This window comes from Halichondria panicea, chromosome 9, assembly GCF_963675165.1.
Source record: "Halichondria panicea chromosome 9, odHalPani1.1, whole genome shotgun sequence".
Taxonomy (NCBI): domain Eukaryota; kingdom Metazoa; phylum Porifera; class Demospongiae; order Suberitida; family Halichondriidae; genus Halichondria; species Halichondria panicea.
This window is the reverse complement of record NC_087385.1, coordinates 5,507,554-5,534,411: the sequence shown is the minus strand read 5'-3', so window position 1 is coordinate 5,534,411 and position 26,858 is coordinate 5,507,554. Positions and strand designations below refer to the sequence as shown.

At 42.3% G+C, this 26,858-nt stretch overlaps 3 protein-coding genes and 1 non-coding gene across 7 annotated transcripts in view; 3 read left to right on the top strand and 1 right to left on the bottom strand.

Moving 5' to 3' along the window:
- The window catches only part of LOC135341536 (diacylglycerol kinase eta-like), a 10,556-nt gene extending 7,224 nt beyond the window's left edge, over nt 1-3,332 (top strand). The window contains exons 14-22 of the mRNA XM_064538117.1: nt 116-344; nt 470-586; nt 729-1,005; nt 1,257-1,436; nt 1,598-1,770; nt 1,952-2,243; nt 2,436-2,592; nt 2,816-2,949; nt 3,074-3,332. Coding sequence (XP_064394187.1) covers nt 116-344; nt 470-586; nt 729-1,005; nt 1,257-1,436; nt 1,598-1,770; nt 1,952-2,243; nt 2,436-2,592; nt 2,816-2,949; nt 3,074-3,181 — 1,667 coding nt within the window. The 3' untranslated portion in view covers nt 3,182-3,332. The remainder of the gene's footprint in view (nt 1-115; nt 345-469; nt 587-728; nt 1,006-1,256; nt 1,437-1,597; nt 1,771-1,951; nt 2,244-2,435; nt 2,593-2,815; nt 2,950-3,073) is intronic.
- Nucleotides 2,301-2,373, top strand: Trnaa-agc (transfer RNA alanine (anticodon AGC)). The gene has a single exon. It is a non-coding gene; the product is annotated as a tRNA-Ala (tRNA).
- On the bottom strand, nt 3,219-16,232 carry LOC135341535 (MAP kinase-activating death domain protein-like). Of its 2 annotated transcripts, XM_064538115.1 has the most exons (18): nt 15,304-16,232; nt 14,929-15,060; nt 14,616-14,726; nt 14,418-14,498; nt 14,054-14,319; nt 13,805-13,916; nt 13,631-13,697; nt 13,132-13,542; nt 12,699-12,954; nt 12,144-12,428; nt 5,989-6,190; nt 5,589-5,849; nt 5,478-5,552; nt 4,894-5,237; nt 4,378-4,594; nt 4,060-4,182; nt 3,728-3,895; nt 3,219-3,446 (listed from the first exon to the last, which is right to left on the bottom strand). In XM_064538115.1, exons 1-18 carry the CDS (start codon nt 16,087-16,089, stop codon nt 3,372-3,374), a joined length of 3,972 nt encoding a protein of 1,323 aa, XP_064394185.1. In that variant the 5' UTR covers nt 16,090-16,232; the 3' UTR covers nt 3,219-3,371. The 2 variants fall into 2 exon arrangements, with proteins under 2 accessions (XP_064394185.1, XP_064394184.1); XM_064538114.1 differs by having other exon boundaries at nt 5,478-5,849.
- Nucleotides 16,233-16,322: 90 nt separating this feature from the next.
- LOC135341546 (serine/arginine-rich splicing factor 4-like) lies at nt 16,323-26,857 on the top strand. 3 transcript variants are annotated; one of them, XM_064538131.1, is made up of 6 exons: nt 16,323-17,581; nt 17,741-17,854; nt 18,443-18,593; nt 19,142-19,216; nt 25,595-25,678; nt 26,597-26,857. In XM_064538131.1, the coding sequence occupies exons 1-6, from the start codon at nt 16,461-16,463 to the stop codon at nt 26,765-26,767; spliced, it is 1,716 nt and encodes a 571-aa protein (XP_064394201.1). In that variant the 5' UTR covers nt 16,323-16,460; the 3' UTR covers nt 26,768-26,857. The 3 variants fall into 3 exon arrangements, 1 of the variants encoding a protein (XP_064394201.1); XR_010396572.1 differs by lacking the exon at nt 26,597-26,857 and having other exon boundaries at nt 18,899-19,216; nt 25,595-25,669; XR_010396573.1 differs by lacking the exons at nt 25,595-25,678; nt 26,597-26,857 and adding an exon at nt 18,899-19,047.
- Nucleotide 26,858: the final 1 nt, after the last annotated feature.

The window sequence follows — 26,858 nt, the reverse complement described above, 5'->3', positions numbered from 1 at the left end:
GTTTGCATGAAGCTATCTAGATCACTAATTTACTATTGTGTGTGTGGTAGGTTGTATATTTGTATGTAATTCAAATAGTCCTACTTGCATATGATTCTAGAAATTTTTGTTGTAGCTCTTGATGACTCCACGGAACAAGTCCCCCTCTCTATGGTGGCAGAGGAGGAAGGACAACGACTAAGCTCCGGTTCTGCTTCGTCTCATGATGGAATTGAACCACTGCAGCAGTCTGATACCATGTCATCCAGTGACGGATCGGGGACAGGAACAACCAGCAAAGACATGTTTCTCCCTCTTCCCCGCAAATCAATCACCTCCCAGCACTCTGTTGTTGATTTGTCTCCGTAAGTTCACTGTTGTACCTGCACCATAAGTGCACTTACATGTAATCATCGACACGTACAAGCTTTTGTCTGCCTGAACACGTACATTGTCAAATTATTGCGCTTGCAACTCGTACACTGCACAGAAGTATACCGATGATGAAAGAGCTCTCGTGCATGAACAACTACTATGGTATTGGACTAGGCGCTCACGTAGTCTACCAGTTCAACTCTGCTCGAGATAAACACCCTGAGCAGTTCAGGTAAGCACTCTGCACACACTATATTGAAACAGTTGATCTACTATAGTTATAAACTTATACTTGCTAACTATAATATTATTTGTATACCATTCCTCTCTTGCTGTGCAATTGATATAGTCAGTGCATATACTCTGCCTTGTAGGAGCCGTGCTAGAAATAAGCTGAAGTACGGTTACATTGGTGGGAAGGAGTTCTTCTTGAACAGTCAGCGCTACCTTGAGAGACGGCTCCAGTTGGAGTGTGATGGAGAGATCATCAAACTGCCCCAGCGAATGCAAGGACTTGTTTTCCTCAACATCCCTAGTTACATGTCCGGGACAAATTTCTGGGGCACAGAGAAAGAGAAGGACGGTTTCAGCGCACCCTCTCATGATGACAAACTGATGGAGGTGGCGGCCATTACTGGATTCTCTCATCTGGTAAGAACCATCACTTAAAACTCACTTGAACTCACTTGAACTCACTTTAAATAGTAACAGGTTACGTGTGCACACCACACCCACACCACACCCACACCCATTTTTGTTAGCTTGGCTTTTTTCACCCACCCCTTTGCAATGTGAATAATTATAATTAAATCACTTTCAAATTCGAGTTTTGGTACAAATCAACAGATAATGCACCTGTGCCTTAAACCTGCTGCGTATGATTTAAGCTCCTCCCCCTCCAGGCCACCGCAATGGTACTTGGTATCCAGAATCGGCGACTGGCTCAGTGTCGAGTGGCCAAGATTGTCCTGTTGGGTCCGGATAAGGTCCCAATGCAAGTGGACGGGGAGGCGTGGCTACAGGATCCCGGCACCATTGTGGTGTCGCACAAGAACAAAGCCAGAATGATTGTCAAAGATAAGGTGAGCGAGCAATTTGTAGAGAAGCCCTTGAAGCCCCATCCGTTGTATAATATAGCTAGTACAATGTGTTTGTGGGGAGGGACAAGGTAGCAACTAACGCTATTTGATTGAAATTTTAGAACTCCTAGTTGCATGTAGTTACATGTACCCCCTCCCCTCAGGCATTCTCGCAGTCACTGGAGCAGTGGAGACAGAAGACTATCCATACCCAGGCAAGCACCTCCCAACTCCCCCACCCTCACGACATATTCTCCTCTGTGCACGAGTTGCTCAGCCCAGAGCAGATAGCCAAGTACAAGGAGTTGGCATTCAGCGTGCAGCCATTAGTGACTATGTGAGTTCCAGCACACTTTACATATTAAGAAAGCCATTGCAGAATGCGTAGATTTCACATGTATGCATGGGCTTAAGATCAAATTATGTTTGTTACAACAAGACTGCATGTGCATACAATCGATTTATTCTCATTGTTTTTTCTAGCTGTGTTAATTAACATGATAATACTGTTTCTGCAGTATCACCAAGGAGAGTTCACTGAGCGCATCAGTGAAAGCAGACCTTCTTCCGTACGTCTCTAACGTGGCTACCTCGATGAAGAGGATTGTTCAAGATGACCAATTTTCGGAAACAGTGAACATTACACACCTGCAAGACTTTGAGCAATATGTGAAGGCCTTAGTCCAAGAGACCCTCTGGTTCTTAAACATGCAAAAGGTGTCAAGTGGCCATGAAGAGGAGATGAGAACTATAGTTCAGGATGTGGAGACTCAAATGAGAAAGATTGTGTCCATAGGCCTCTCAGAATGTGTGAGTTTGAATAGCTTTGTGATACAGACTAGGTTTTACAACAATGAAATTTCATGTGGGGGATTAGCTCAAATGGGAGAGCGCTCGCTTAGCATGCGAGAGGTACCGGGATCGATACCCGGATTCTCCATTTTGTTAATAATTTTTTCTATATGCTAAGTTTTTTTTTTATTATGTGTTTTTTCCCTCCAGTCCATGGCCCACCATAATTTTCGTCGTGCTTCTGACACCCTTCTGCTGAAGACCAATCAAGACGAAGCAGTGGGGAGGAATCCTCACAGACAAAGGTCTCAGCTCATCCCAGATGTCACCATTCAGGCAGCCACCATTGCCAAGAAGATAGGGAAAGGTGAGTTAGAGTTGCATCACATTACATTCAAGCCCAAGTCCACAATCAAAGGCTGTTTTTTTGCATGGGAGCACATTGAGCATCCAATTTCAAACCCTATAGGTTACGTACGATAGCTTGATGGTGTGTTTAGAATCATAATTTGCTTTCAAGTCCATACATGTCCTCCATTTTGACGGAATGTGTGTAATTATTAACTGTCGTGTTGTTTTATGTTCTGCAGAGGTTTCAATGTGGGACTCAGATGATGTGTGTGACTGGCTGGAGGAGCTAAACCTGGGTGACTACTGTCAGAACTTCAGAGAGCACGAGGTGGATGGCAAGCAGCTGTTGAACCTCAACATGTCCGATTGGCAGGTATGTACTCCCTTTTATAATAGCCGTATTATTATGTACCATAACCTCACTTCAATGATTACGATTGCATACATTGTGGATGCTATTATTATTTCATAATTATTTATGATGTTTACATGTGCAGGTGTTTGGTGTGTCAAAGATTGGTCATGTGACTCGCCTGAGGCAAGCCTTGCAGGCACTTAACAGTAACTCCCCCTCTCTGTCTAGAGTCAGGGACACTATTATGTAACCATGTGACCCCCCCCCTCTATCTCATGATTACATAATTATATAGCTTGTTTGTTGATTTCATGTACTGTGTATTTGATTTCATGTACTGTGTGTATAATAATGATTGTTGTTTGCAATAAAAAATTAAGAAAAGAAAATAAAGTTGACAAGTTCAATCTCCTATAACAGTTGCATGGTGTAAAGTCTAGTTAGCTTGTGTCTGGACCAGAGCATTTAGCTTGTGTCTTGACCAGGGCATTAAGAGACTCGAACACCTTTTCATACTGCAGAAGAATCGAAGAACGTCTCATTAAAACTGCATTATATTGTATTGCACATGTAGACTTACATAACTCTATACATGTACACAGTAGAGTGTGTATGCAGTGTTACTGTCTATATATAGAGTATGTATGCAGTGTTACTGTCTATATATAGTAACAGTAGAGTAGGTATGCAGTGTTACTGTCTATATATAGTAACAGTAGAGTATGTATGCAGTGTTACTGTCTATATTATAGTAGTTATAATTATTATGTCTATATATATAATTATGTCTATGCACCTGTTTAGTGTGGAAGTGATGTATAAACTCTCCGTAAGAGTTGCAATAGTGCACACTGACAGTAGCCCTCCCCTCATTCCTCTCAATGTGTGTGATTCGGTCATTCCAGAGTCTAGCCGATATCCTCTCATCTGGGAACCGTCTCAGGATCAAAGCCTCATTTGTGATCTGCGGAGTATCAATTAGCCATTAACACTGAGATGATCTTTACCTATTCCAGCAGAGTTTGCTACCTACATAATATTATATTCTGCACATAACACACTAAGTTGATATACGATGTACGGAGGCTGATCTTCTAGGCAACAGTCAGCGTATAGTACATGTCTCACCTGCAGTTTGTAGACAGGAGCAATCATGTTTATACCGTAGTGTACAATGTGGGAGATCGTGGGGTGTATCTCGCTGTAGAGGGCCACCAGGCTGAGGTGACTTAGTTCAATCTCACTGGAAGTCTGCAAAAACGAATAATCAGTGACAAACGCTATCCTAAGGAATTGAAAGGATTTTTTCGAACGCCTAACAAGACATTACAATTATACAGTGTAATGTATATAATTATTAGGCATAAAAAATTAATGATTCTGAGTATATAAACATTTGCCGGGTCAGAACATACATCACCCCACATAATTATATAAATGGCTCACATTGTCCTCGAGATATCTGATGGTCTGCTGTAGCAGTCTCTCTTCAAAAGTGGCCAGTCGAATTCGAGCAGTGAAGTCGTTGATGAGTGACATTGTCTCTCGAGAGCTTAGCCCCACCATGAGCATGTAGACCAGCAGATTGTGTGCTATGATGCTCAGCAGGTGGTCCTCCTCAGAGCCAAACGTCCGTCGATGCACCTCAGGCAATGTATTGTATCTGAAGAGGGTTAGGTGTCAGTGTTGACTAATAATGATCGACATGTTGCGTGTACACACATACACACAGGAAATAAAAATAGCTTTGAATTCACTGTTTGCAACAAGGCAATATACCCCCCCCCCCCTCCACACCATACACACACTGCAACTACCTGCATGATTAGCCATGTACAATGACTCTGCCTTCTATACATGTATAATTATACATACCACGTTTAGCTACCTATTCACGTTAGCTACCTATTCACGTTAGCTACCATTCACGTTAGCTACCTATTCACATGATGTACTACTTACCTATTATACAAGTCTGGAGTGCGTTCATTCCAGCCCATGTAGCCTCTGTCAGCGTCGATGGTGCTCATGAACACATTGCTCCAGAAAGTCTTCTTCACAACGAAAGGTCTCGAGTTGCCCTGGCCCTTCAACAACTCCTTGTAGAGGAAACTGAACGACCTCACGTCTTGACCCTCCCTAGGGTGATAGAACCTCGGACTGTTGATCAGCTGATTCAAGAGCTCATCTTGAGCCGCTATGGTGGAGAAGCGGCTTTGTTTAGAGGCCAGTTCTGAGCTTGTGTACGTCTTCTCTGCATTAGGGTGGTCCCTGATTGTGTCACCAAGAACCTTATTAGCTGTTACCTGCACAAACAATAAATACTGTTGTAATTTTAAGCCTATTATGCACTTTCAGAGAAAAGCAAGAAACAGTGGCTCTTGGGTACTTGGGTGGCCATTAGTGACTTGGTGACTCTGGTACATTTTTTGGATTTTTGTATCCATATGCAACATACCATTTCAGCTACTCAATAACATATAACACAAGTCATACATGTAGCTATGGGTCTAACTACATGTTAACCCAGCCCCACTCCCACCCACCTGAGAGGGAGAGGTGTCTGGAGACAGTGGCTTGGGGACCTGAGAGGAGGTGTCTGGAGACAGTGGCTTGGGGACCTGAGAGGAGGTGTCTGGAGACAGTGGCTTGGGGACCTGAGAGGAAGAGCTGCCTGTAGACAATGGCTTGGGTGTTTGGGTGGCCATTAGTGACGTGCTGATACTGAGGGCACTCCTAAGAGAGAATCCAAGAGTCGACTTAGTCTTTGGCTCGTGGTAGACAGAGAAGGCCAGTCTGAAGATAATGAAGGCAGAGAAGAGAGGACTCTCCGGCTCCTTAGTGAAGTCCTCCTCAACAGAATGGAGTAGGTACTTAAGGAGGTCCAGTACACCACGATACACGGCTCTGGAAACACCCTGGGGGGAAAGTGTGCGTGGGGGTGATAACTACACACACACGCATATATAATTTTAAACATGCACATACTTCACAAGGGCTAAGGGCTGAAACAATTATTTTAATTAAGATATACATAGTGACATATGCAGCACTCACGACTGGTGTGATCTGAGCATTGGTTGCCAGGACAACATCGTTGCTGGTACGGACCCCCAGTCTCTCCTCCAAATGACGTAGAATCAGAACTCGAGTTTTCTCGTACGCTGAGAGTCTCTTGAGAGAGGCAGGCTTGGGCCAGGAGATACCACTACCTCCCACCACCTTGGAGACAATCTCTACTATCTGGTTGTCCATTGTCCTAGTGTGTGTGTGTGTGTTGGAGGGGTTGAAACGAAAAAATAAATTGCGAGGAACTGCCTTATCTGACCGTAGAATTGGGTAACCACCTCTCCTATTTCCTTATAATGCATTTACAAATTAAACTTATGAGACATGAATGGCTGCAGGAATAACTAATTTCAAGCTGGTAAGCTAGCTAGCTATTATTTATATTCATGCTTCTAACTATTATTATACTATTACAATAATATGCAGTTTTATTTATTTGTACTTTATTACCTTCAACTCTTGTGATCTAGTCTTTACTTGCATGAATTGTGTTTTTTGGGTCTAATCTGCTGGTTTTAACTACTCTCAAGGGAGGCCAGGGGGAGGGGGTTTGGGTAATTATATGTACATGTAGATATAGTAATTGATAGAATTTGACCTGTTACATGTATGTGTCTTTCTGTGCTTTTTTAAGAAAAATGCTGTCAGCGCTGTGTCTTTTCTTTATCCTTAGTATTACTTTACATTATTACACATCCTACTATATTTATAGATTACAGTACTGTACTCATAATTAGTTATCTATGTACACATGTATGTTACTGGGGGGTGGTCATGCTGATCTGATTTCTTTAATTGACTAAAGGTACACACAACACAGAAACAGACAGAAACAGAAAAGCATACAGATGCTCGGCCTGGAGAGCCGAGAATGATGGGTTAAAGAGTCTTTAATGGTGCACCAACTCTCCCCATTCATCTGTTGCATTCAGTCACATACACATGCAACTACAGTGCTATATAACACCCAATAGTTATTGTACATCTATTCACATTGGGGCCATGCTGAATAATTATTGTAAAGCTGTAAAACGTTGAGGTCAAGCTGACATAAATTATAAGACTTATCTTCTAACTTGGACTTGATATTGGTTGCTGTGATACTTCAAGTTGGCTTTTAAAAGAAAACTTCTGAGGGGGGCTTAGGTATAAAGTACAACCCTGTATTGTCTGGGTCAGGTTTTGTGGTACATGTAGTTGATAGTGTGATTGGGGAATGTGGGTTCTTCTATGTGGTTAAACTAGCTGAAGCAAGCATACAACAAACATTAACCTCAAATTTTGGTTCTTAGAATTAGCAACAGGCATCAAATAGATAGTAGTGTGTGTGTGTGTGTGTGTGTGTGTGTGTGTGTGTGTGTGTGTGTGTGTGTGTGTGTGTGTGACTTTACCCACAAGGGTGGGGGATTGGGACCCCACCCTTGTGGGTAAAGGTCCCAATCCCCTACATGGGGAACGGTACGCGCATGCGCAATCTCAGTATCTGTTTTAGATTTTGCACAGCTATCTTTTTAAATGGATCGAGGTGTATTTACTGCAAGTCATGTGACTTAATTAAAAACACGTGGATACATTATGATAATACATTTAGTCCATGTGGAATAATTGTTCTAAGTGTAGCTATCCAGTAGTGTTCTAAAGCTTGGAGTTCTGTGAAGGACGTTGCTGCGTCAATACACTGTACTTTCAGGTTTCTGACAGAGTGATCGGTAAAGTTGAAGTGGTTGCTTATATACGTTCTTACTTTGTTGAAAATATTGCTACGATGATGATTGATTCTAGTTCGAAGCGTTTGAGTGGTGTAACCCACATACTGTTTCTTGCAATGTGAGCATGTAATTAGATATATGAGATATCTTGAATTGCAGGAAAATTGGTGTCTGATTGGATACGTTTTTTCTGATTTCGATGATCTGAAAAATCTATTACATACTAGGTGTTGACATGTTGCACAGCTCGGTTTCATACACTTACTTATTCGAGTGTGTTGTGTGAGAGTGGGAACGCTTCTTGTAATTGTGTGTTGGTGGACTTGATCAAAGGTTACTTCAATTCTGAGCGTTTGTTCTTCGTTTAAACTGATTTTGGCCCTAACGAGTTCTTTACCGAGATTTTGATGTTTCAGATTGATTATTCTGGGACTGGGTAATAGTAAGCCTTTGTAGTGCTGTAGTGTGACGCTTTTTAGTAATTGGAAATTTGGAGGCGAGAGGCATTTGAAAATGGGCGGTCTTACTCTGGCAGGAGGTTTTTTCATTTTCCGAAGTAACTGAGGTCTTCTCTCATATGACACGGAATTGATGGTTTTGTCAATGAGGGTTTGGGGATAGTCTCGTTTTTTAAGGCGTATGCTAAGGAGCTGAGTCATGGTTTGAAACTCCTGGATGGTGGTGTTTGTGCGCACAAGTCTGGTACATTCTCCGGTGATGATGGATTTGAAGATGTGTTTCGGATGGTTTGATGTATAATGTAGGTACTGGTAGAGATTTTGTTGTTTTTGGAAGGTTTTTGTGTCTAGTTTTCGGGATTTGTGGAAGTGGGGACCTTTGTAAATTGTCATATCTAGAAACGAGACTTGTTGAGATGAGTAGGAGTATTTGTAACTTAATTTTTGGTGGGATACATTGAGTTCGGATAGGAAGCTGATTAGCGAGTTTTCATCATGCTGCCACACTATAAAAATGTCATCTATGTATCTTTTAATCAGGAGAGGTTTAGCTGGTTGTTTTTCTAAAAATCTTCTGATGATTACCGACATGAATATGTTAGCGATGGTGGGTGAGAACGGGGCTCCCATTGCTGTACCTTGTATTTGTTGGAATGTAACTGGTCCAAACTCGAAATAATTGTGATTAACGCATATTTGTAGGAGTTGGATGATTAGATTTGGGTCTAGCAGCAACGTGTACCTATGACTTAACATTTCGGTGTATATTATCTGCAGACATTCCTCTTGAGGAATGGAGGGATACAATGAGTTGACGTCAATTGCTACTAATAGCGCATTGTCGGGAATTTGTAAGTCTTCTAGAATTAGTGACAAACAAGCGGAATTTTGTAGGTAATCTTCATACGTTTGAGCTAGGGGTTGAAGCACATGATCTAAGAGCTTACTAGCTGGCGTTAGTGGAGAATTACAGTTTGCAACTATGGGTCTGACTGGTGGCAGTTTTTTGAATTGTTTATGAATTTTCGGAATGCCGTAAAATTGTGGAATTTGGAAAATGTCTTTATTGGGGAGAACGAATCGTTTTAGCCGCTTATCCGTACTAGTGAGTGTGGTATGGTATTTTGACAGAACTTCTTGGAGTTGGTTGGTGATTTTGGTGGTGGGATACTCGGCGGTTCTTTTATATACCTTATCGTCTAGTAAGATTAGGAGGCATTGTTGGACGTAGTCTGTGGTGTCCATTACAACTACGCCTAAGTTCTTATCTGCTGGCTTAATGGTGACTCGATTTTTTTGTTTTTTGAATTTTTGTAGTGCTAGAGATTCTGCGAGTGTGACATTTGTTTTGGGCTTGAAGATTTCGTGTAACTGGTCATTGATATTATCTTTTGTGACGGAAATGTATTGTTCGACATTTCTGTATCCACTATTGTATGTATCATTAAAAGAAGAGTATGTGGTTGTTGGTAGGAATCGCATTGGTCTATGTACTTTTTCTGTCGTTGTGGGTATACCACTTTTTACTGGTTTCGGCGTGCGATAATATATAGAGTTAGTGTATATTCTTCTAAGTGACTTTGAGTATTCGTTAAACTCTCGTAACAGTTGTAATTTGGGTTCCGTACTACATAAGTTTTTGGTGGGTGCGAAGCTTAGGCCTTTATTTAGTAATTGTGATTCGGCAGTGGTGAGGGTGAGTGAGCTCAGATTGTGGACGCACCTGGTGGGTTGTGTTTCGGTTGGGGGCCTTCCCATAAAAAAGGAGTTTGTGATGTTTTGGGAATTTTTTGGGCTATTGGGTGTTGAGATATTTCTCTACACCGTTTTCTGCGAGTATTGCGTTTCGCACCGAGAGAAAGCCTTGGCGGCCGATGTTTTTTATTTAGTCTGATTTGCAACTCAGGTGTGGGGACGTGTCCGTGGATCTTGTTTTCTTTTAGGAATTTTCTGTATTGTATTTGGATATCTGTGTCACGTATTTCAAATTTAAGTAAATCTCGTTCTGTGTCATTCACAAGAGATTCTAGTGCTGTCTTTGTTTGGGCCAAACTCTGGTTGTTGCTGGTTATTACTGCTTCTAGATATTTTGTGAAGATGTGGGAGTATTCTGATAGAAATTGTTGATGGAAAGTGTCGTTTTCGCAGGTTAAGTTAGGTTTCGGTATGAATTCTTCCGGGATCGCTCCTAATTTCAGTTGGTTTTGCCTTTGAATGTTTTCCTCTAGGATAGAGACAGCTGAGCGAAGTTTCTGATACTGAGCCGATTTGGCTTTTAGGAATTCTTTAGCTTGTTTATTCATGGCTGTGAAAACATTTAAGTGTTGAAATTCAGTATGTATATAGCCGATATTCAAGTAGCCATTCAGTCTCTTCAAATTAATTGGTTTTCAGTTAAATAAATTTCAGTTAAATAACCTAGGGTTGTGAGAAGTGGACCACATAAACTAAGGGCAGTGACTTCATATCGAAACCAGATTCCTCGACTGAGCCCGAAACGAGAGGCCCAGCCACATAAGGCGTAATGCCAGAGGGCATAGACCCAACGCCACAGACTCAGCCCCGTACTCAAGGAGCACGTGTGTGTTGGAGGGGTTGAAACGAAAAAATAAATTGCGAGGAACTGCCTTATCTGACCGTAGAATTGGGTAACCACCTCTCCTATTTCCTTATAATGCATTTACAAATTAAACTTATGAGACATGAATGGCTGCAGGAATAACTAATTTCAAGCTGGTAAGCTAGCTAGCTATTATTTATATTCATGCTTCTAACTATTATTATACTATTACAATAATATGCAGTTTTATTTATTTGTACTTTATTACCTTCAACTCTTGTGATCTAGTCTTTACTTGCATGAATTGTGTTTTTTGGGTCTAATCTGCTGGTTTTAACTACTCTCAAGGGAGGCCAGGGGGAGGGGGTTTGGGTAATTATATGTACATGTAGATATAGTAATTGATAGAATTTGACCTGTTACATGTATGTGTCTTTCTGTGCTTTTTTAAGAAAAATGCTGTCAGCGCTGTGTCTTTTCTTTATCCTTAGTATTACTTTACATTATTACACATCCTACTATATTTATAGATTACAGTACTGTACTCATAATTAGTTATCTATGTACACATGTATGTTACTGGGGGGTGGTCATGCTGATCTGATTTCTTTAATTGACTAAAGGTACACACAACACAGAAACAGACAGAAACAGAAAAGCATACAGATGCTCGGCCTGGAGAGCCGAGAATGATGGGTTAAAGAGTCTTTAATGGTGCACCAACTCTCCCCATTCATCTGTTGCATTCAGTCACATACACATGCAACTACAGTGCTATATAACACCCAATAGTTATTGTACATCTATTCACATTGGGGCCATGCTGAATAATTATTGTAAAGCTGTAAAACGTTGAGGTCAAGCTGACATAAATTATAAGACTTATCTTCTAACTTGGACTTGATATTGGTTGCTGTGATACTTCAAGTTGGCTTTTAAAAGAAAACTTCTGAGGGGGGCTTAGGTATAAAGTACAACCCTGTATTGTCTGGGTCAGGTTTTGTGGTACATGTAGTTGATAGTGTGATTGGGGAATGTGGGTTCTTCTATGTGGTTAAACTAGCTGAAGCAAGCATACAACAAACATTAACCTCAAATTTTGGTTCTTAGAATTAGCAACAGGCATCAAATAGATAGTAGTGTGTGTGTGTGTGTGTGTGTGTGTGTGTGTGTGTGTGTGTGTGTGTGTGTGTGTGTGTGTGTGTGTGTGTGTGTGTGTGTGTGTGTGTGTGTGTGTGTGTGTGTGTGTGTGTGTGTGTGTGTGTGTGTGTGTGTGTGTGTGTGTGTGTGTGTGTGTGTGTGTGTGTGTGTGTGTGTGTGTGTGTGTGTGTGTGTGCGTGTGTTAGGAGGGGGGTGCATGAGTGTATAATTATGCTTAAATTATACATACCAAAAAACTTAACAGCAAATACTTACTTCGAGTTGTTGAGTGCTGACATGGCAAGAATTGTCCGAGACACTTGACCATGCCCACCGTCATCTCCAAAGGGGGACGACAGTTGCTGTGGTAATGTTAATCCAGGTGTTGTATAGTGTCTGTGCTCTGGGGATGTGCTTGAATCAGAAGGCGTGTGAGCGCCATTCCTGAGACCACGCCCCTCATTGTTCCTAAGACCATGCCCCTCATTGCTCCTAAAACCATGCCCCTCATTGGGAGAGAAGTCCTCCGTCTCTTCCTCACTCGTGGAGACTGAGAATATACTGTCAGAAAATAAACCAACATAAAAATTATACACCATATTAGACAAGGAAAGATATACATGATTTCGAGTATGTACATAGCTAGGTTCGTACAGCAGATATTAGCTACTGTATTTATTTGATTTATGTGACATTTGGACATTCACCATAATTTTGCTTTGTGTACATAGTCTTTATTTGTGTCATAAGAACAATACTTGAAGCTACATAATTATATATCATAGTCCATTCACACAGTCATGAGGCCCCGTGGTACCCAGAGAGACGCACCTTGCCCTCCCCGTGTCAGTGTCAAACTGGTGGGCTGTGAGGTACTCGGTGCTAGTGAGATACGTAGTGCTCTGGTTGCCAAGGTGACTCAACACGCCGGAATGTTCCGTATCCGTTAGCGACAAGTTTCCAAAACTTAGTGACTTGCGATTGAGGTCCAGCGTGGGTGTGGGCTCTATTTCTGCAGTTACCATACTCTTGGGCCGCTGCAGTTTCTGGCCAGTTTGTGGGAGAAGTTGAGTTGAAGATTGATTGACTGTAAAATTGGAACAATCACAAACTACATGTAGGTGTGACAGAAATGTACACACTCAGACAAATTACAATGACATCGTGTACACAGACAGTACATGTATTGTTTCACAATGTGTACAGTAGTTATAGTAACGTACAATAAACGTGTAGACTAGACAAACAAACAGTTGGAGCTTACTTGTTGGCATGTCTTCACTGGGTGACGACACCCTCCTGGTTGAGTAATAGCCCACCTCTACATCATCCAGCATATCATCAGGTTTGTCAGACACTACGGCCCCTTTGAGAATCTGAAACGGTGATGAAGAGCTCTCCCTGTCCTTGTCTTCTTCAGTGAAATAAGAGCTCTCACTGTCCCCATCGTAATGCTCTCCCCCTCCAGTCATATACTCACTGTCCGAGTCATCATCGGGCAACTGGAGCCCGGTGGTCGTGTGTGGGCTGGAGTGAGTGGCCTTGAAGGTGAGCATCTCTCGGTAGAGGAGGGAGTCGGGTGACGATTGATAGAGGCAGACCTGCTTTGTCTTGTAGGCTTGTTTGAGTATGTAGTGGCACTGCTTGTCACTCACTCTATTCACTTCTTGAACTCCTGTATGAGAGAGAAAGAGAGAGATAACAACAAAAGTGGGAAACTATATATATAGACAGTACATGTACAGTACATGTATAGAACTTGCCTCTCCTGATCTCCTCATATGCTGAATTGGGAGGATTGAGTGACCACTCAAAGAAGTACTCCACTCCCTGCAGAGTTAGAATTATTCAATCAGTGCATGACTGCTATTACTAATAACATAACATTTCCGAGTATCACTGACCACACATGGCTACACATACAGGGAATACCATACCTGTGTGGACATCAGATCCCTCATGAAGCCTACATCTGCAGCTGAGTTAATTCTTTCGTAGGCAGACAGGAAAGCTGACTTTCTAATGGCCACCACAGGACGAGGAAAGAGTCTAAAGGAAACAGTATATATTTGCAAGAGTAGGCGAAAATCTCGGCAACATGAAATCTTTCACCACTTATCATAATTATTATTTTCAAAGCTATAGTATTACGTGTGTACATCTGTTCACTCGTAGCAACCACTCACCTGTAAATGCAGAGGTGCTGATCGATGAGTCCTAAAATATCCACGTTGAAAAAAAACTCGACAAAGGCTACTCGAATCATCACATCCACCTCGTTCTCCAAATGTCTTCTGTAGCCGTCCTCTGCAGGGGGTGGTTTTTGGGATGGGGTCCCCCTCCCCGTGGCTAGCTTTAACACTGTTTGGGAGAGGATGGTAGGGGTGGACGTTACAGTCGGCCCAATCACATGATTTTCAGTGGGTGTAACCACATCCAGCTTGTCCATAGCCTAGTGGAAAGTGAGGAAATACATACACTGCATTAGTACACGTACTTAGAGTAAATGGACAAATTGACAAATGACAGGAGCTAGGGCTTAATCCTTACCTGTCTCACTTCTGCTTGCAGCTGTAGTATGCTGTAGGGGAATTCCAGTACTGGCTGGTCCAGAAACGTGGGTGGCTTAATCTAAATAATTGACAAGATGTGTGTGAGTATATTGACAGCAGCCTCACACAGCCTCCAGAGAATCGCCAATACATCACATCTCACACTACACACACATCACATTATACACACACACACCTCCTTTGTATCCAGATTGATGAGCCAGACCTCAGCCACGTGCACCTCGTGAACATTGCGGAGGAAGCTGGAGCAGACACCAATGAAGAATGGAGTCGGTACCATCAACAGCTGCATAGGAGGGGAGCAGTTTATGCCAGTTGTACTCTCCATGAATGATGCAAAAAAATGTACTGTATGTCGATGGACTATGATGATATGGACCATTTAACAAGAATCCTTTGACTATGAAAACAAAATACTATATTGCCACTAATCCAATCAACCCAGCTGTGGTTTTTTGAGACACTAAAAGTTGTCTTCCTGAACTCACATTCTCGGCTGTGGGCATGGACGTGGGAAGTAGGGGGACGAGGGGATACAGGTACTGGACGGGGTAGAGGAGGGCGAGTATCGTCAGGACACACTCGGACACAAACGAGCTGTCACTTGAGTGCACTATCACCTGGTGGACAGGAGGTAAGGAATTGGGTTGTGAGTTGCGAGGTGGAATGAGTGCATGTGTGGGGGCTAAGCAGAGTATGCATTGCTGCACGGTAAACACAGGTGTACATGTATGTGTGTATATGGCTATGTGGCTGTGTGTGGGTAAAACACTGACTATACAGACAGTGTAAATTAGATTATAGCACTTTCTTAGAAAGTACAATAGGAAATTAAGTGGCTCACAAGTGTTACACAAAGGTACCTTATGTTCTGAAAGGACCAACTTGAAGATCTCGATCACTGTACACACATCCAATATCGTGAACATTCGATGCACGGGCAGCTCAAACAGAGGCAGCCTATGGGCTGAGGGATATGCTAGAATCACTGCAGGGTCGACTTCGAGCTCCACCTCGAGGGAACTGCCAGGCTCGGGAGCTTCCAATAAGAGCAGCTGCTTTATCCAACCAACGATTTCATTGAGAATACGTCGCCTACGGCTCATGGGGTGGGAGAAGTTAATGGTGGCTGACTTGTGGTTTAGAAGCTCTTTCCATAGGGGTTCAGATTCACTGAAATCTTGCACGAAATGAGACAAGGTTGTCAGACACCGGCTGAAGAACTTGAAGAATGGATGCCTTGACAGGAGACACACAGAGAGGGTGCCCCACTCTTGAATGCACAGGCTGTCTGTACAGTCACTGTTGTCCACAGCCGATGGTGGATCAAACAAGTGGGGGAAGGAGAGACACATGCCATATGTCTTTCGATTGGTTTCCGTGTATGTGAGCATGAAGAGATGAGTCTTTGTCTCCTCACTATGTGAGTTACTGCCCTCAGGCTGGCAAAAGTATGAAACATCGTATGCTAGCTCAAAGTCAGGGTGGTCGGCAGAGGGGAAACGATTGAGGATCACTGGTGGGGCTGTAGAGCATTGATCATAGCTCCTGGTTGGATAAGCATGGGATACATCAAATGTTCTTTTCTTCTTTGGTCCAACCAGCACTAGATAGTCAACAAGTCGATTGTGTTTGCTATCTTGATTCATGATTCTTAATCTTGCCTTGGTCTATTTAATAATTGATTCCCTAACTAACTATCTACGGTATCTATCTACTCTTGACGGTAGATCTATTATATGGTAGCAAGTAAAAAAATGTGGAATTTTTCCATTGATTGGTGGTATAGGTCGGTACATGGTATTTTAATAATAGGGTTCACACACAATTGACCTTTTGTTTGCTCACTCAGCATAATTTCATGCATGCGCAGTAGAACGTTGACAACATGACAAAATGGAGAACTGAGAACGGGACTTTGTGGTAATGCAATTTTCATGACAAGTACCCGTCAAATCCCTCCTCTGAACCAAGAGTATCTATTTTCACTCAATTCAATAAGCAGAGACACTTTTCAAACATGCCCAGGTCACGCTCTAGAAGCAAGTCCCCTCGAAGGAAGAGTCGCAAGAAGAGTACTAAGCGATCGCGATCTCGATCCCCTCACTCCAAGAGGAACCGCTCCAAAGAAAGGAAACGTTCCCGTTCACCGCATTCCAAGAGGAACCGCTCCAAAGAAAGGAAACGTTCTCGATCCCCTCACTCCAAGAGGAACCGCTCCAAAGAAAGGAAACGCTCCCGTTCACCGCATTCCAAGAGGAACCGCTCCAAAGAAAGGAAACGTTCTCGATCCCCTCACTCCAAGAGGAGCCGCTCCAAAGAAAGGAAACATTCTCCTTCACCCGCTCGATCCCCTCACTCCAAGAGAAGCCGCTCCAAAGAAAGGGAAGTTTCCCTTTCACCCACTCGATCCCCTCACTCCAAAAGAAGCCGCTCCAAAGAAAGGGAAGTTTCCCTTTCGCCCACTCAATCCCCTCACTCCAAGAAGAGCCGCTCCAAAGAAAGGGAAGGTTCCCTTTCACCCGCTCAATCCCCTCACTCCAAAAGAAGTAATTCCAAAGAAAGCAACAGTTCCCTTTCGCCGATTCAATCCCCTCACTCCAAGAGGAACCACTCCAAAGAAAGGAAACGCTCCCTTTCGCCCACTCGATCCCCTCACTCCAAGAGGAACCACTCCAAAGAGAGGAAACGGTCCCTTTCACCCACTCGATCCCCTCACTCCAAGAGAAGTCGCTCCAAAGAAAAGAAACATTCTCCTTCACCCGCTCGATCCCCTCACTCCAAGAGGAACCACTCCAAAGAGAGGAAACGTTCCCTTTCACCCGCTCGATCCCCTCACTCCAAGAGGAACCACTCCAAAGAGAGGAAACGGTCCCTTTCACCCACTCGATCCCCTCACTCCAAGAAGAACCACTCCAAAGAAAATAAACATTCTCCTTCGCCCACTCGATCCCCTCACTCCAAGAGGAACCACTCCAAAGAGAGGAAACGTTCCCTTTCACCCGCTCGATCCCCTCACTCCAAAGGCAATTGGTCCAGAGAAAGAAAACGTTCTCCCTCCCCCTCCTCCAGACGAAGCAGTCCCTTTATACGACGAGACAGGTCTCCAGTACGACGAATCAGAAGCAGGTCAAGAGATCGGTAAGTCCTTCCCTAAGATGTCCTTTTGTCATGTTTAAACTGACAAAGGGTCATCAGTGTATTGGCTTATAAGTGTTAGTTTCATTATAGCTTTTGATGAATGATCTTTACCTAAAGTTCAATATGTTTATTAGTGTCTGTGGTGTGCCAAAAATACAGGTTTGGACGTACTGTCAGCCGGAGACCGGAACAGGAAAAAGACAAAAAAGACGATGAGGACAAGAAAAAGAAAGATGAGGAGCGACGACTGGCAGAAGAGAGAATCAAACGAAAGTGAGTTCTGTAATCTTGCTCTTTGAGAGTTGCTATGTACATATATCGTACATTGGTAAAGATCACCTAAGATATAGATATATATTACCCTAAGTGCTAGAAATGTATTCGTGATACATAATGCTATTCATGCGAGTGACAATTATTGGCCTTTATTCGAGGCCTGTACAGTCCCCATTGAAATCGTGGCGTTTAATCGAGGAACTAAGATGAATAAAAATCACATAAGGTTTTCCTTATAATTGGCCAAAATGTAATATTTTATGCTTGAATATAATTATTTCTAGCACTACGGTATATACCTGTATTATTATGTAATAGATACAGCACGAGACCGAGGGCGAGTTACCTGTATTTTGCATAAAACACGAGGATTCTCATGCTATAATTATGTGTTGTATTTATGTCACGACAACCACTTACCAAATCATGCCTCGAGGCTACGCGACCGTGTAATAAAATAAAAAACACGGAAGGGACTGTATGACTTTTATTACACGCTTATAATCTTGACAACGTATATATATTTCAGGTGATCTTTTATATATATCTTAGGTGATCTTTACCAATATTTTTGTTGCCCCTCAGGCGTCAAGATGATCTCCAAGCTCGACTCATTGAGGAGGAAACGGCTAAGAGGGTGGAGGAGCTTGTTGCTGAGCGCGTCCAGGAAGAACTGGAGAAGCGAAAAGACGAAATCGAAGCCGAGGTTTTACGGCGAGTTGAAGAAGCTAAGAAGGTGGGGACTGTTACAGAAGTAGTATACCATAGAGCCTAGGATTATTGGTTAAACATGGCAGGCCTTGCCTTTACTCCCTCAAGCTTGTTTTGTGAGGCTAGAGCTGTCTCTATTATCAGTGAGTAGGCCAACACTGTCCACTGTCTGTGAGAGAAGGGACAGCACCGTTCTTGGAACTTAATTTAAACTTATTACTATTATACTTCGAGAACAGAACATTGTCTAATTTTATGTGGAACAGTTGAGCCTTCAAATGTTTATTCATTGAGATTGTCAACTAACAAAACTCTTCTGATTCTCCGTAGCCAAAGGATGATTGGTCATATCTGTATGCTGTAATCAACAGAAGCATGGTTATGTGGTAATTACATTTTTTTAAATGCCTGCCTACAATAAACAATACTTATTGGAATAACCATCGAAACACACAGTCGAAGCTTAGGAGCCTAGTCAGGTAAGCCACTTGCACACATGCTCCTCTAATGTGCTTGTATTCATCACTCTGTGTGTACCTACTCTGTGTTGACCGGTGGCTGTCTCCCACACAGGTTATGGAGCAGCAAATGTTGGAGGAGATGGAGAGGAAGAGAGTCGAACAAGAACAGGAGGAGGAGTCCAAACGAGTGAGTGGTGTGAGGGTGTGTAGTGGGTTTGTTATAGTACATGTAAGGTGTGTGCTACCGTATAGCGTGAAATTTTCGTGAGGTGCAAATTTTGCATTTTTTGAGGGCAGAGCAGTTAACGAGGAAAGTAAAACTGGGATAAACTCCCACACATCGGTATTTCACATGCAAAGCTATTGGTGGGTGTGGTTTCCTGGCATTGAAACACGAATATTAGAACCCACAAACATTTCTCTCGAGCCAAATAGCGAAAGCTATAATTATATTGTGCTCTGACAATTTTGTTTGTTTACATTCATGCATTTGTGAATGGTATATAGTGCCTTAGTTTTTGCCGCTTTTAATTCAATTGCACCCAATTAAGTGATTCAAGTGCCTAGAATGTGTGTGGTATCATCCCATAGTCCCTAGGAATACCTGGTAGTCCATATCATCCTGTTTGTGGTGCATCGTGGCCATTCCTGGTCCATTGTATTCCCTTATCTGTTAGAGTTGGATTTCAGCTGCAATTCAAAGCCTCAGCTTTTTTAGTGACACACTAATTCCAACTTGGTGTGTGTGCATGGTTCAAGTTACAGACTATGCTTTACGTTAATGCCCCTGTTTTCTAACTATGGGTGATGGTTCTGACACTCTTGCCCTCTTGCCGGTATCCAGCGTTTGAGTTAGTGCAGTGTCTCGTGTCCTTGCACACTAGCCTTCCTGTGCACTCAAAACATTTCCTTGGCTAGGATTATCAAGTGTCAATGATCTTCCTCTGTTCTGACCCCAACAATGGGTGACAAGTGTATCCATTGAGATTGTGGGACGGAATGCTGTTGTTAGACTACCACTGTATATTGCTTAACTATACCCTTCCTTATTATTGTACTATTATATAACTATACCTGTACACTGTCGTGCTTAATTCCTGTCAGCTCTTAATATTCAATTTTTGCAAACATAGGAGTGTGTTTAGTGGAGCCCTGTATCCTCTGCACTCTATTGATAAGTCAACCATGGCATTGTCTATTATTGACCTCAAAGCCTCTCAATAGTCACTGATAATATGTGCTACACTGAGTCCACCCAGAAACCAGGCTGGACTGTCAAAATTGCGTAGCAACCTTTATCATAGGAAGGTAGGGTGGTGGGTGTAGGCTGCCACACAGATTTAATACATTTCCTCATTCTCTAAAACTGTTTTCTTTTTGCTTTTGTATATAATTATAATTATTATAACCATGCAGACTGTGTTGTTGTTGTTCAAGTACTAATTAATTTTGTTAGTATGCACCACATTTGACCCCCATTTGACATCGGACATTTTCCTCCTGGGCAGCTGTGCTCCAGCTGTAAGGTGCTGGTGCTGCACTGCAAACATGTACATGTGAATAGAGGGAAATTTTAATGACTTACTCCCCATACTGTGATATCTGTGGGAAAGTGCTTTGTTCTTGCCTTCATCTCCATGGAAACAATTGATAAGTGTCATAATAGCACTCACTCAACAGCTGTGAGACGTAATGAAACATGATTAACTTGAGACGTGTGTGACGCGTTGTTATGTTCTCCTATGGCTGCTGGATAATCCTACTCCTCTTGTTGGAGAATCACTGCCTCCCTTTTGGCTGCTTTAGCTAATCCTCCCTCTGAGTAGCCGTGTGGGTATACACAGTGGTTGTCTTCTCTGCAGTACTCATTATTCAATATCTACTGGTGGGAGGCACAAGCTTGTTGTTGTCCATGTACTGTTGTGTGTACATCAGGTGGGGGCTGGCCAGAGCATTGTCATAATCACATTAACAGAACAAGTGCCTCTATTGTGTAATTGTGTGCTGACTAGGAGGTCCTAATCAAATATGCCTACTGCTATTGTGTCTCTGCTCAGTATTGCATGTGTTTGAACATATTATTAAGTAAAGATACTGTTTCGATTGAATCAATATTTATTAGTGTGTTAATCAATATAGTGTCTTGGCTTAACAATGCATTTGTTCGTGCCTACGTTCAATTTTCCCTATTACATAGCCCTAACAAAGCCTCGATTCAATTTCATACTTGTTTGATATGACTAAAGACACATTTAAACAGTGGCCTACATTATGTAGCATGCTGTGTAAAGGCTGCACTGTTTGAATTCCCCTGGAGTGTGTGTGTAGTCTTGGGAACAGGAAAGTAGTAGGTTCCCCATAGGCTTCTATGTTTACCTACGGTGGTTTAATAAAAAAAATAAAGCGCTTAATTGTCATAGGTTTCAGTCTCACAAGATATACGTGATCATAGTAGTATCATCTCATCATTACATCATTACGTGCTGCACTGCTTGTATGGCCTCATATACTGTGTACACTGTATCATTACCCCTGCCCCCCTCCATCTGAAGTACATGTGCACAATCCCCCCTCCTCCTCTGTTCTAGTACCTTGCTCTACTCACTGTAGACTAATGTCTGTCTCCCAGCAGTCGTGTTTCAATATCCTTTCTGTTCACACCAATTAGAGGTGGGGGGGCACTGTTGGGGGAAGGCTAGCTAATTGTGTAAGAGCTTTCTCTTTGTGCATGTAACTAAGCCATGGGTGACAGGAAGAGCCACTGTAGGTATTTTAATTCATACGCCACACAATGTACACAAGCACACATTCTTCTGGCTGCCTTCACTGTAATCGCCCATAATGTCGGTTGATTTCATTCATTAGTCCATGTACTGTACCTGTACACAGTGTACTGCACTGTACTGATGATGGGGTCAATGATCTTGGGTCCAGTGTAGAGGTCAGACCTCACATGCAATTATAGCCACTGGGATTAGATCAACAAGTTGTTGACTAACTGTGAGACAATCAGGCACAGGCAGTGGCATTGAGTTCACCTGGCTGTCACAAAAATGATTTAAGAACAGTTTATTGTGCTAATAGGCTTCTTGTCTCCTTAAGGCAGGTGATAAATTGCTCACCTCTGTATTCATATCTCTTCTGGTGGGTGGTTGATAGTGTGCAGCTTTAAAATTCCAAAATTATGGCTAAAATCTTAGCCACCCACCAACCCACCCACCAGTTATTGACAGTCAACATGATGTACAAACAACCTGTAGCGTGCCTGTTGCAAAAGTACCTTTAAGCTCTATACATGTATAGTTCCTGTGCTTCTTCAAAGTGTTTGTTTTTTGAAGCCAAAGCCCTTTCTCTCTTTTGTATCGTCAACCATAAAGAAAAGTTTGTGGGGGGTCTACTAATTTGATACTAAGGAGTGTTTATATATTTGTCATTAACTTGTTGCCCATGAAATGCTTAGATAATGTGTGGGGGGTCTCAGTGTATAGCCTAATGGAGTCAGATTGTTTCTATACACTCGTTAGATTTAGAATGTGAGTCATGCTGTTTGTGTGTGTCCAAAGGATGTCCGACATGCGTGGACGAATCACTACAAGTGCTAGTGTATTTGGTCTGAACGTTATCATGTGACTGCAATAACATCATTGCACTGAACATGTCAGGAGTGGACTCTGGTTATGTACATCAGATATTTTCCATAAATGGACTAAAGTAGTTCTTAAAAAGATCATCACATACACATTTATAGAATGGGTGCATAACCTTATCTATGACATGCATGCATACGTTTGCTTGTTTGTAGTTTTCCTGTTTGTACAGATGTCCTTATTATTATGTTCCCCAATACTTCGTTCATCCTCTACCATTCACTTTCAAGCATCTGTTTGCTGTTCTCGTATCTAGTCCTAACAAAAAACCCTAACCCATTTTCCGCAAAAATCTCTCTTTGAATGTGTATGTTTTTGCTAGACGTATTGACATTGAACGACCAGTGTGTGTGCAAGTGTTTAGGTCGGGAAAGGACAACTATGTAGCTCCAATGTTTTGGGTTTGTGGTTACACAGGCTGCCGCTACTGAACTCACAATGTGGTTGCATTTGGACAGCTTAGTGGTTAGGGATTTCCCCTGCTCTGACCATACATGGCTTCCACTGCAGACTCTTTGGCTACCCCTAAAAGGGGTTAGTCTAAATCACTGCCAGTCAGCTTTGTATTTGTTTGACCAATACACAATACAAGGTCTCTTAATTATACGAAAGATAACTTGGTCACGCCTGAATAGATCATATGCCTATGTTTAGTGGGTGAAGCCCTGGCCTTACCAGTGTTGCTAGGAGGGTGCAAGTACAGTAGTACAGTGTTTAGTTCATCACAATTATATCCTGCTATGAAAACTGTTTGTTTTCAGCTCGTGGTCGCTTTCCTACCATAGCAACCCATGCACTGTTCCTTGTCTATATTTGCCAAGTAGTCACCCAAGAATGCTTTGTGTATTGTAGGCACAGTTCTTGTGTAGTGTCCTACGTGTTAGTCACTCAAAGGTTGTGTCGTCATCATCTAGGAAGGTGTGTGGGGTGTAGTCCTAATACACACCGTTTACCGTCCAAATTTACTTCAAATTTTCCAGGAGCTTTAATTGCAATTTTGGCTGTGAATATTGATAGTGTGTGTGTGTGTGTGTGTGTGTGTGTGTGTGTGTGTGTGTGTGTGTGTGTGTGTGTGTGTGTGTGTGTGTGTGTGTGTGTGTGTGTGTGTGTGTGTGTGTGTGTGTGTGTGTGTGTGTGTGTGTGTGTGTGTGTGTGTGTGTGTGTGTGTGTGTGTGTGTGTGTGTGTGTGTGTGTGTGTGTGTGTGTGTGTGTGTGTGTGTGTGTGTGTGTGTGTGTGTGTGTGTGTGTGTGTGTGTGTGTGTGTGTGTGTGTGTGTGTGTGTGTGTGTGTGTGTGTGTGTGTGTGTGTGTGTGTGTGTGTGTGTGTGTGTGTGTGTGTGTGTGTGTGTGTGTGTGTGTGTGTGTGTGTGTGTGTGTGTGTGTGTGTGTGTGTGTGTGTGTGTGTGTGTGTGTGTGTGTGTGTGTGTGTTTGTATATAGTCCATCTCTATTGTCGTTTCAATTTCGCATATAGAGTAGTGTGTGTTTGTGTTCTGTCTGCACACTTGTTGTAAGATAATAGCATGTGGGAGATATTGAGATTCGCTTTCCTTTATTTGAATTTCCATTGCATCTTTGATCAGAAAGTTCCCTCATAGCTGAAATATCTACATGACTATATAATCTGAACACCTGAGACCATAGCCCTGGGCAAACACTCCCCAACTGGCTGCAAGCAGCATGCCAAATATCACATGTAGCTACATGTACATGTGTGTTTGTATGCAAGTAATTAGCATGCCAAATATCTACTACATATTGTACATGCATGTTGTCTGTTAATGTAGTCTGTAGATTCTCCGAATATGTATGCACCTTGCATGGGCAGTGTTTTGTTAGTTGTAGAATATGGATTGATAGTCTTTCAGCCCACAGCTAGCACCTGTGTGTATATGGAAGGTGGCAACGAGCTCACTGTGACCCTGTGACCCATCGTTTTTCTTGAGGGAGTATGTTATTTAACTGTTTGTCATATTAGAGCATGCAAGCTTATTTGCTGTTTATAAAATCGTCCTCAGAGTGTATGTATCCTGCTACGTCGATTGTGATTAGTTTGCACCAACTGTAACTTGTTTTACTGAGGGAGGGCATTCAAAATCTTTCAAAATGGCTGTTTACATGTGCTGTACTGTACATGTTCATGAGAGAAACATGTCTTAGACATATGTTTTCTATTGGTCTCCTAGGCAACTTTTGTGACACTGTGTTGTGCACACATTCATTGTTTCTTGTATTGACAGTTAATTACTGTCCTTTGTGGAGCCTTTCTTTGTACTCCCACCTTAATCTCTTAATCACATTCACATGAGAAAGTGGGTAGTTGGATAGTGGTTACCCAACCACCCACTGGCTGCCAGTGGTGAACCATCTCATGGTAATAACAGCTGCCCATTGTGACCCAGTGTTGATGAAGTGTATGTAAACATCATCTAAGCATATGTATTGATAACAGCCATTGTCAGCTATGCTGAATGTTTCCCAGACAATGAGACAGCTCTGACAACAAATCAACTGCCTCTTAAGTGCATTCTTTGTGAGAGGGATACTAGGTGTTGATAGCTTAATTCATTTATGAAGATAGAGGGCACAGACTAGGGTCTATTGTTCCGTGCTCTGTCTTTGTCCAGCCTGAATACTGTTTAAGTTAGCAGCTATCCAACAATGGGCTAATTATGGTGGCCTTTCTTTGTTAGAGCATCATGTGCTTCTGCAGCTCAATACCTGCATTAATGTAGCTGCTATTATGTGATTGTAACTACTTATTCTTTTGTTTGCGTTTCGTTGGCCCAGATGTACTTGTTGCATAAATTCTCATCACTATAATAATTATACACATTTTGCTGGGCGAGTGGAGGAGTGTGCGTGTTGAATCCACAGTGTTTATTTTTATGTGGGTGATTGATTTTTCTTATGCTCACAGATTGAGCGAGAGCATGAGGAGAAACAGCTGCAAGTTATAATGGAGGAAAACAACAGGAAGATCCTTGATGCACAGAGACGACTGGTAAGTAACCATAGCAATCGTTAGTGTATTTAGTGGTCCAGTTCCTCCTATTTGCTTGGTAATAAAAGTGCTTTTGTAAGTGGGATAGCTTTCGAGGAAGGACAATAAAGCTGTCAATAACAGTGAAACTGTTCCCAAGTTTGTTACACTCCCAATCGTTAAATCATTTCTCAGTTTCTTGGAATCACAACCTTGTTTTCATTATATTTATTGGCATAATTTCCCTTGATTATTCAGAAGTGAAGTTTGATTAAGTACGCCTTTAAGCTGTGATTTTTAGATATCTGTTGTGAGCAGCTGGAGGCAGCAGTGAGCCTGTTTGTTGTTAGAGGCTTCACTCTTTGCACAGTGAAAGTAAGGCCTCCAAAAGGGCTATTGTAAACTGCTTCTTTATCACCTTTGTCTGTCGTAAGGTCACTTGCCTTGAGCTAAGTGAAGAGCTGGGGATAAGGCTTTAGTTTGTGTTTCTTCTAGTGTTTCCCTTCCCGTTAGCTTATGACCACACAAAGACTTCCCACTTTCTCATTGTCCTCTTTCTTCTTCCGTCTCTCTTTTTGTCATTAGAGAGGGCGATTGTTTTGGCATTAATTTGCCGATTGCTCTTTAAGTGTGGCCAATTGTCGTGGCGTTGGGTTAGCACAATTCACCATTTCCCTTTTATATTTCTGCCTTTTGTTTGCTTGTGAGGATGACCCAGTTGATACTTGTCTCTCAATTGCATTCTTAGCTCTTTGAACTCAACTGTACTCTTTGTGCATGTGCCATCCCCTTGAAATTGTGCAGACTATAGCTATGACAATGTATCCATAAACACACCTTGACAATACCCTCCCACAACACTAACGGCCTTTTTTATGTCCACAATACATCACATCCACCCACTCCACTTCACCCCACACCACCCACACACCTTTGTAGGACGAGGAGAGACTTCAAATGGTGGAGCAGAAGAGGAAAATGGACGAAGAACGAAGGGCGCTAGAGAAGGCACAGAGAAAGGCTCAGAAAGCACACCAGGACGTTATATTGAACAGAAAGGGCCAGACTAGAGCAAAACTATCATTTGCAATCACTCCTAAAGCTGAATAGTTGTCTGTTTAGTGTCTATTGTCTATTGCTTTTTGTATAATAATGTATGCAATTTTTTTTCAGGGTAATAAACTTGTGGAGCCAATTTAAT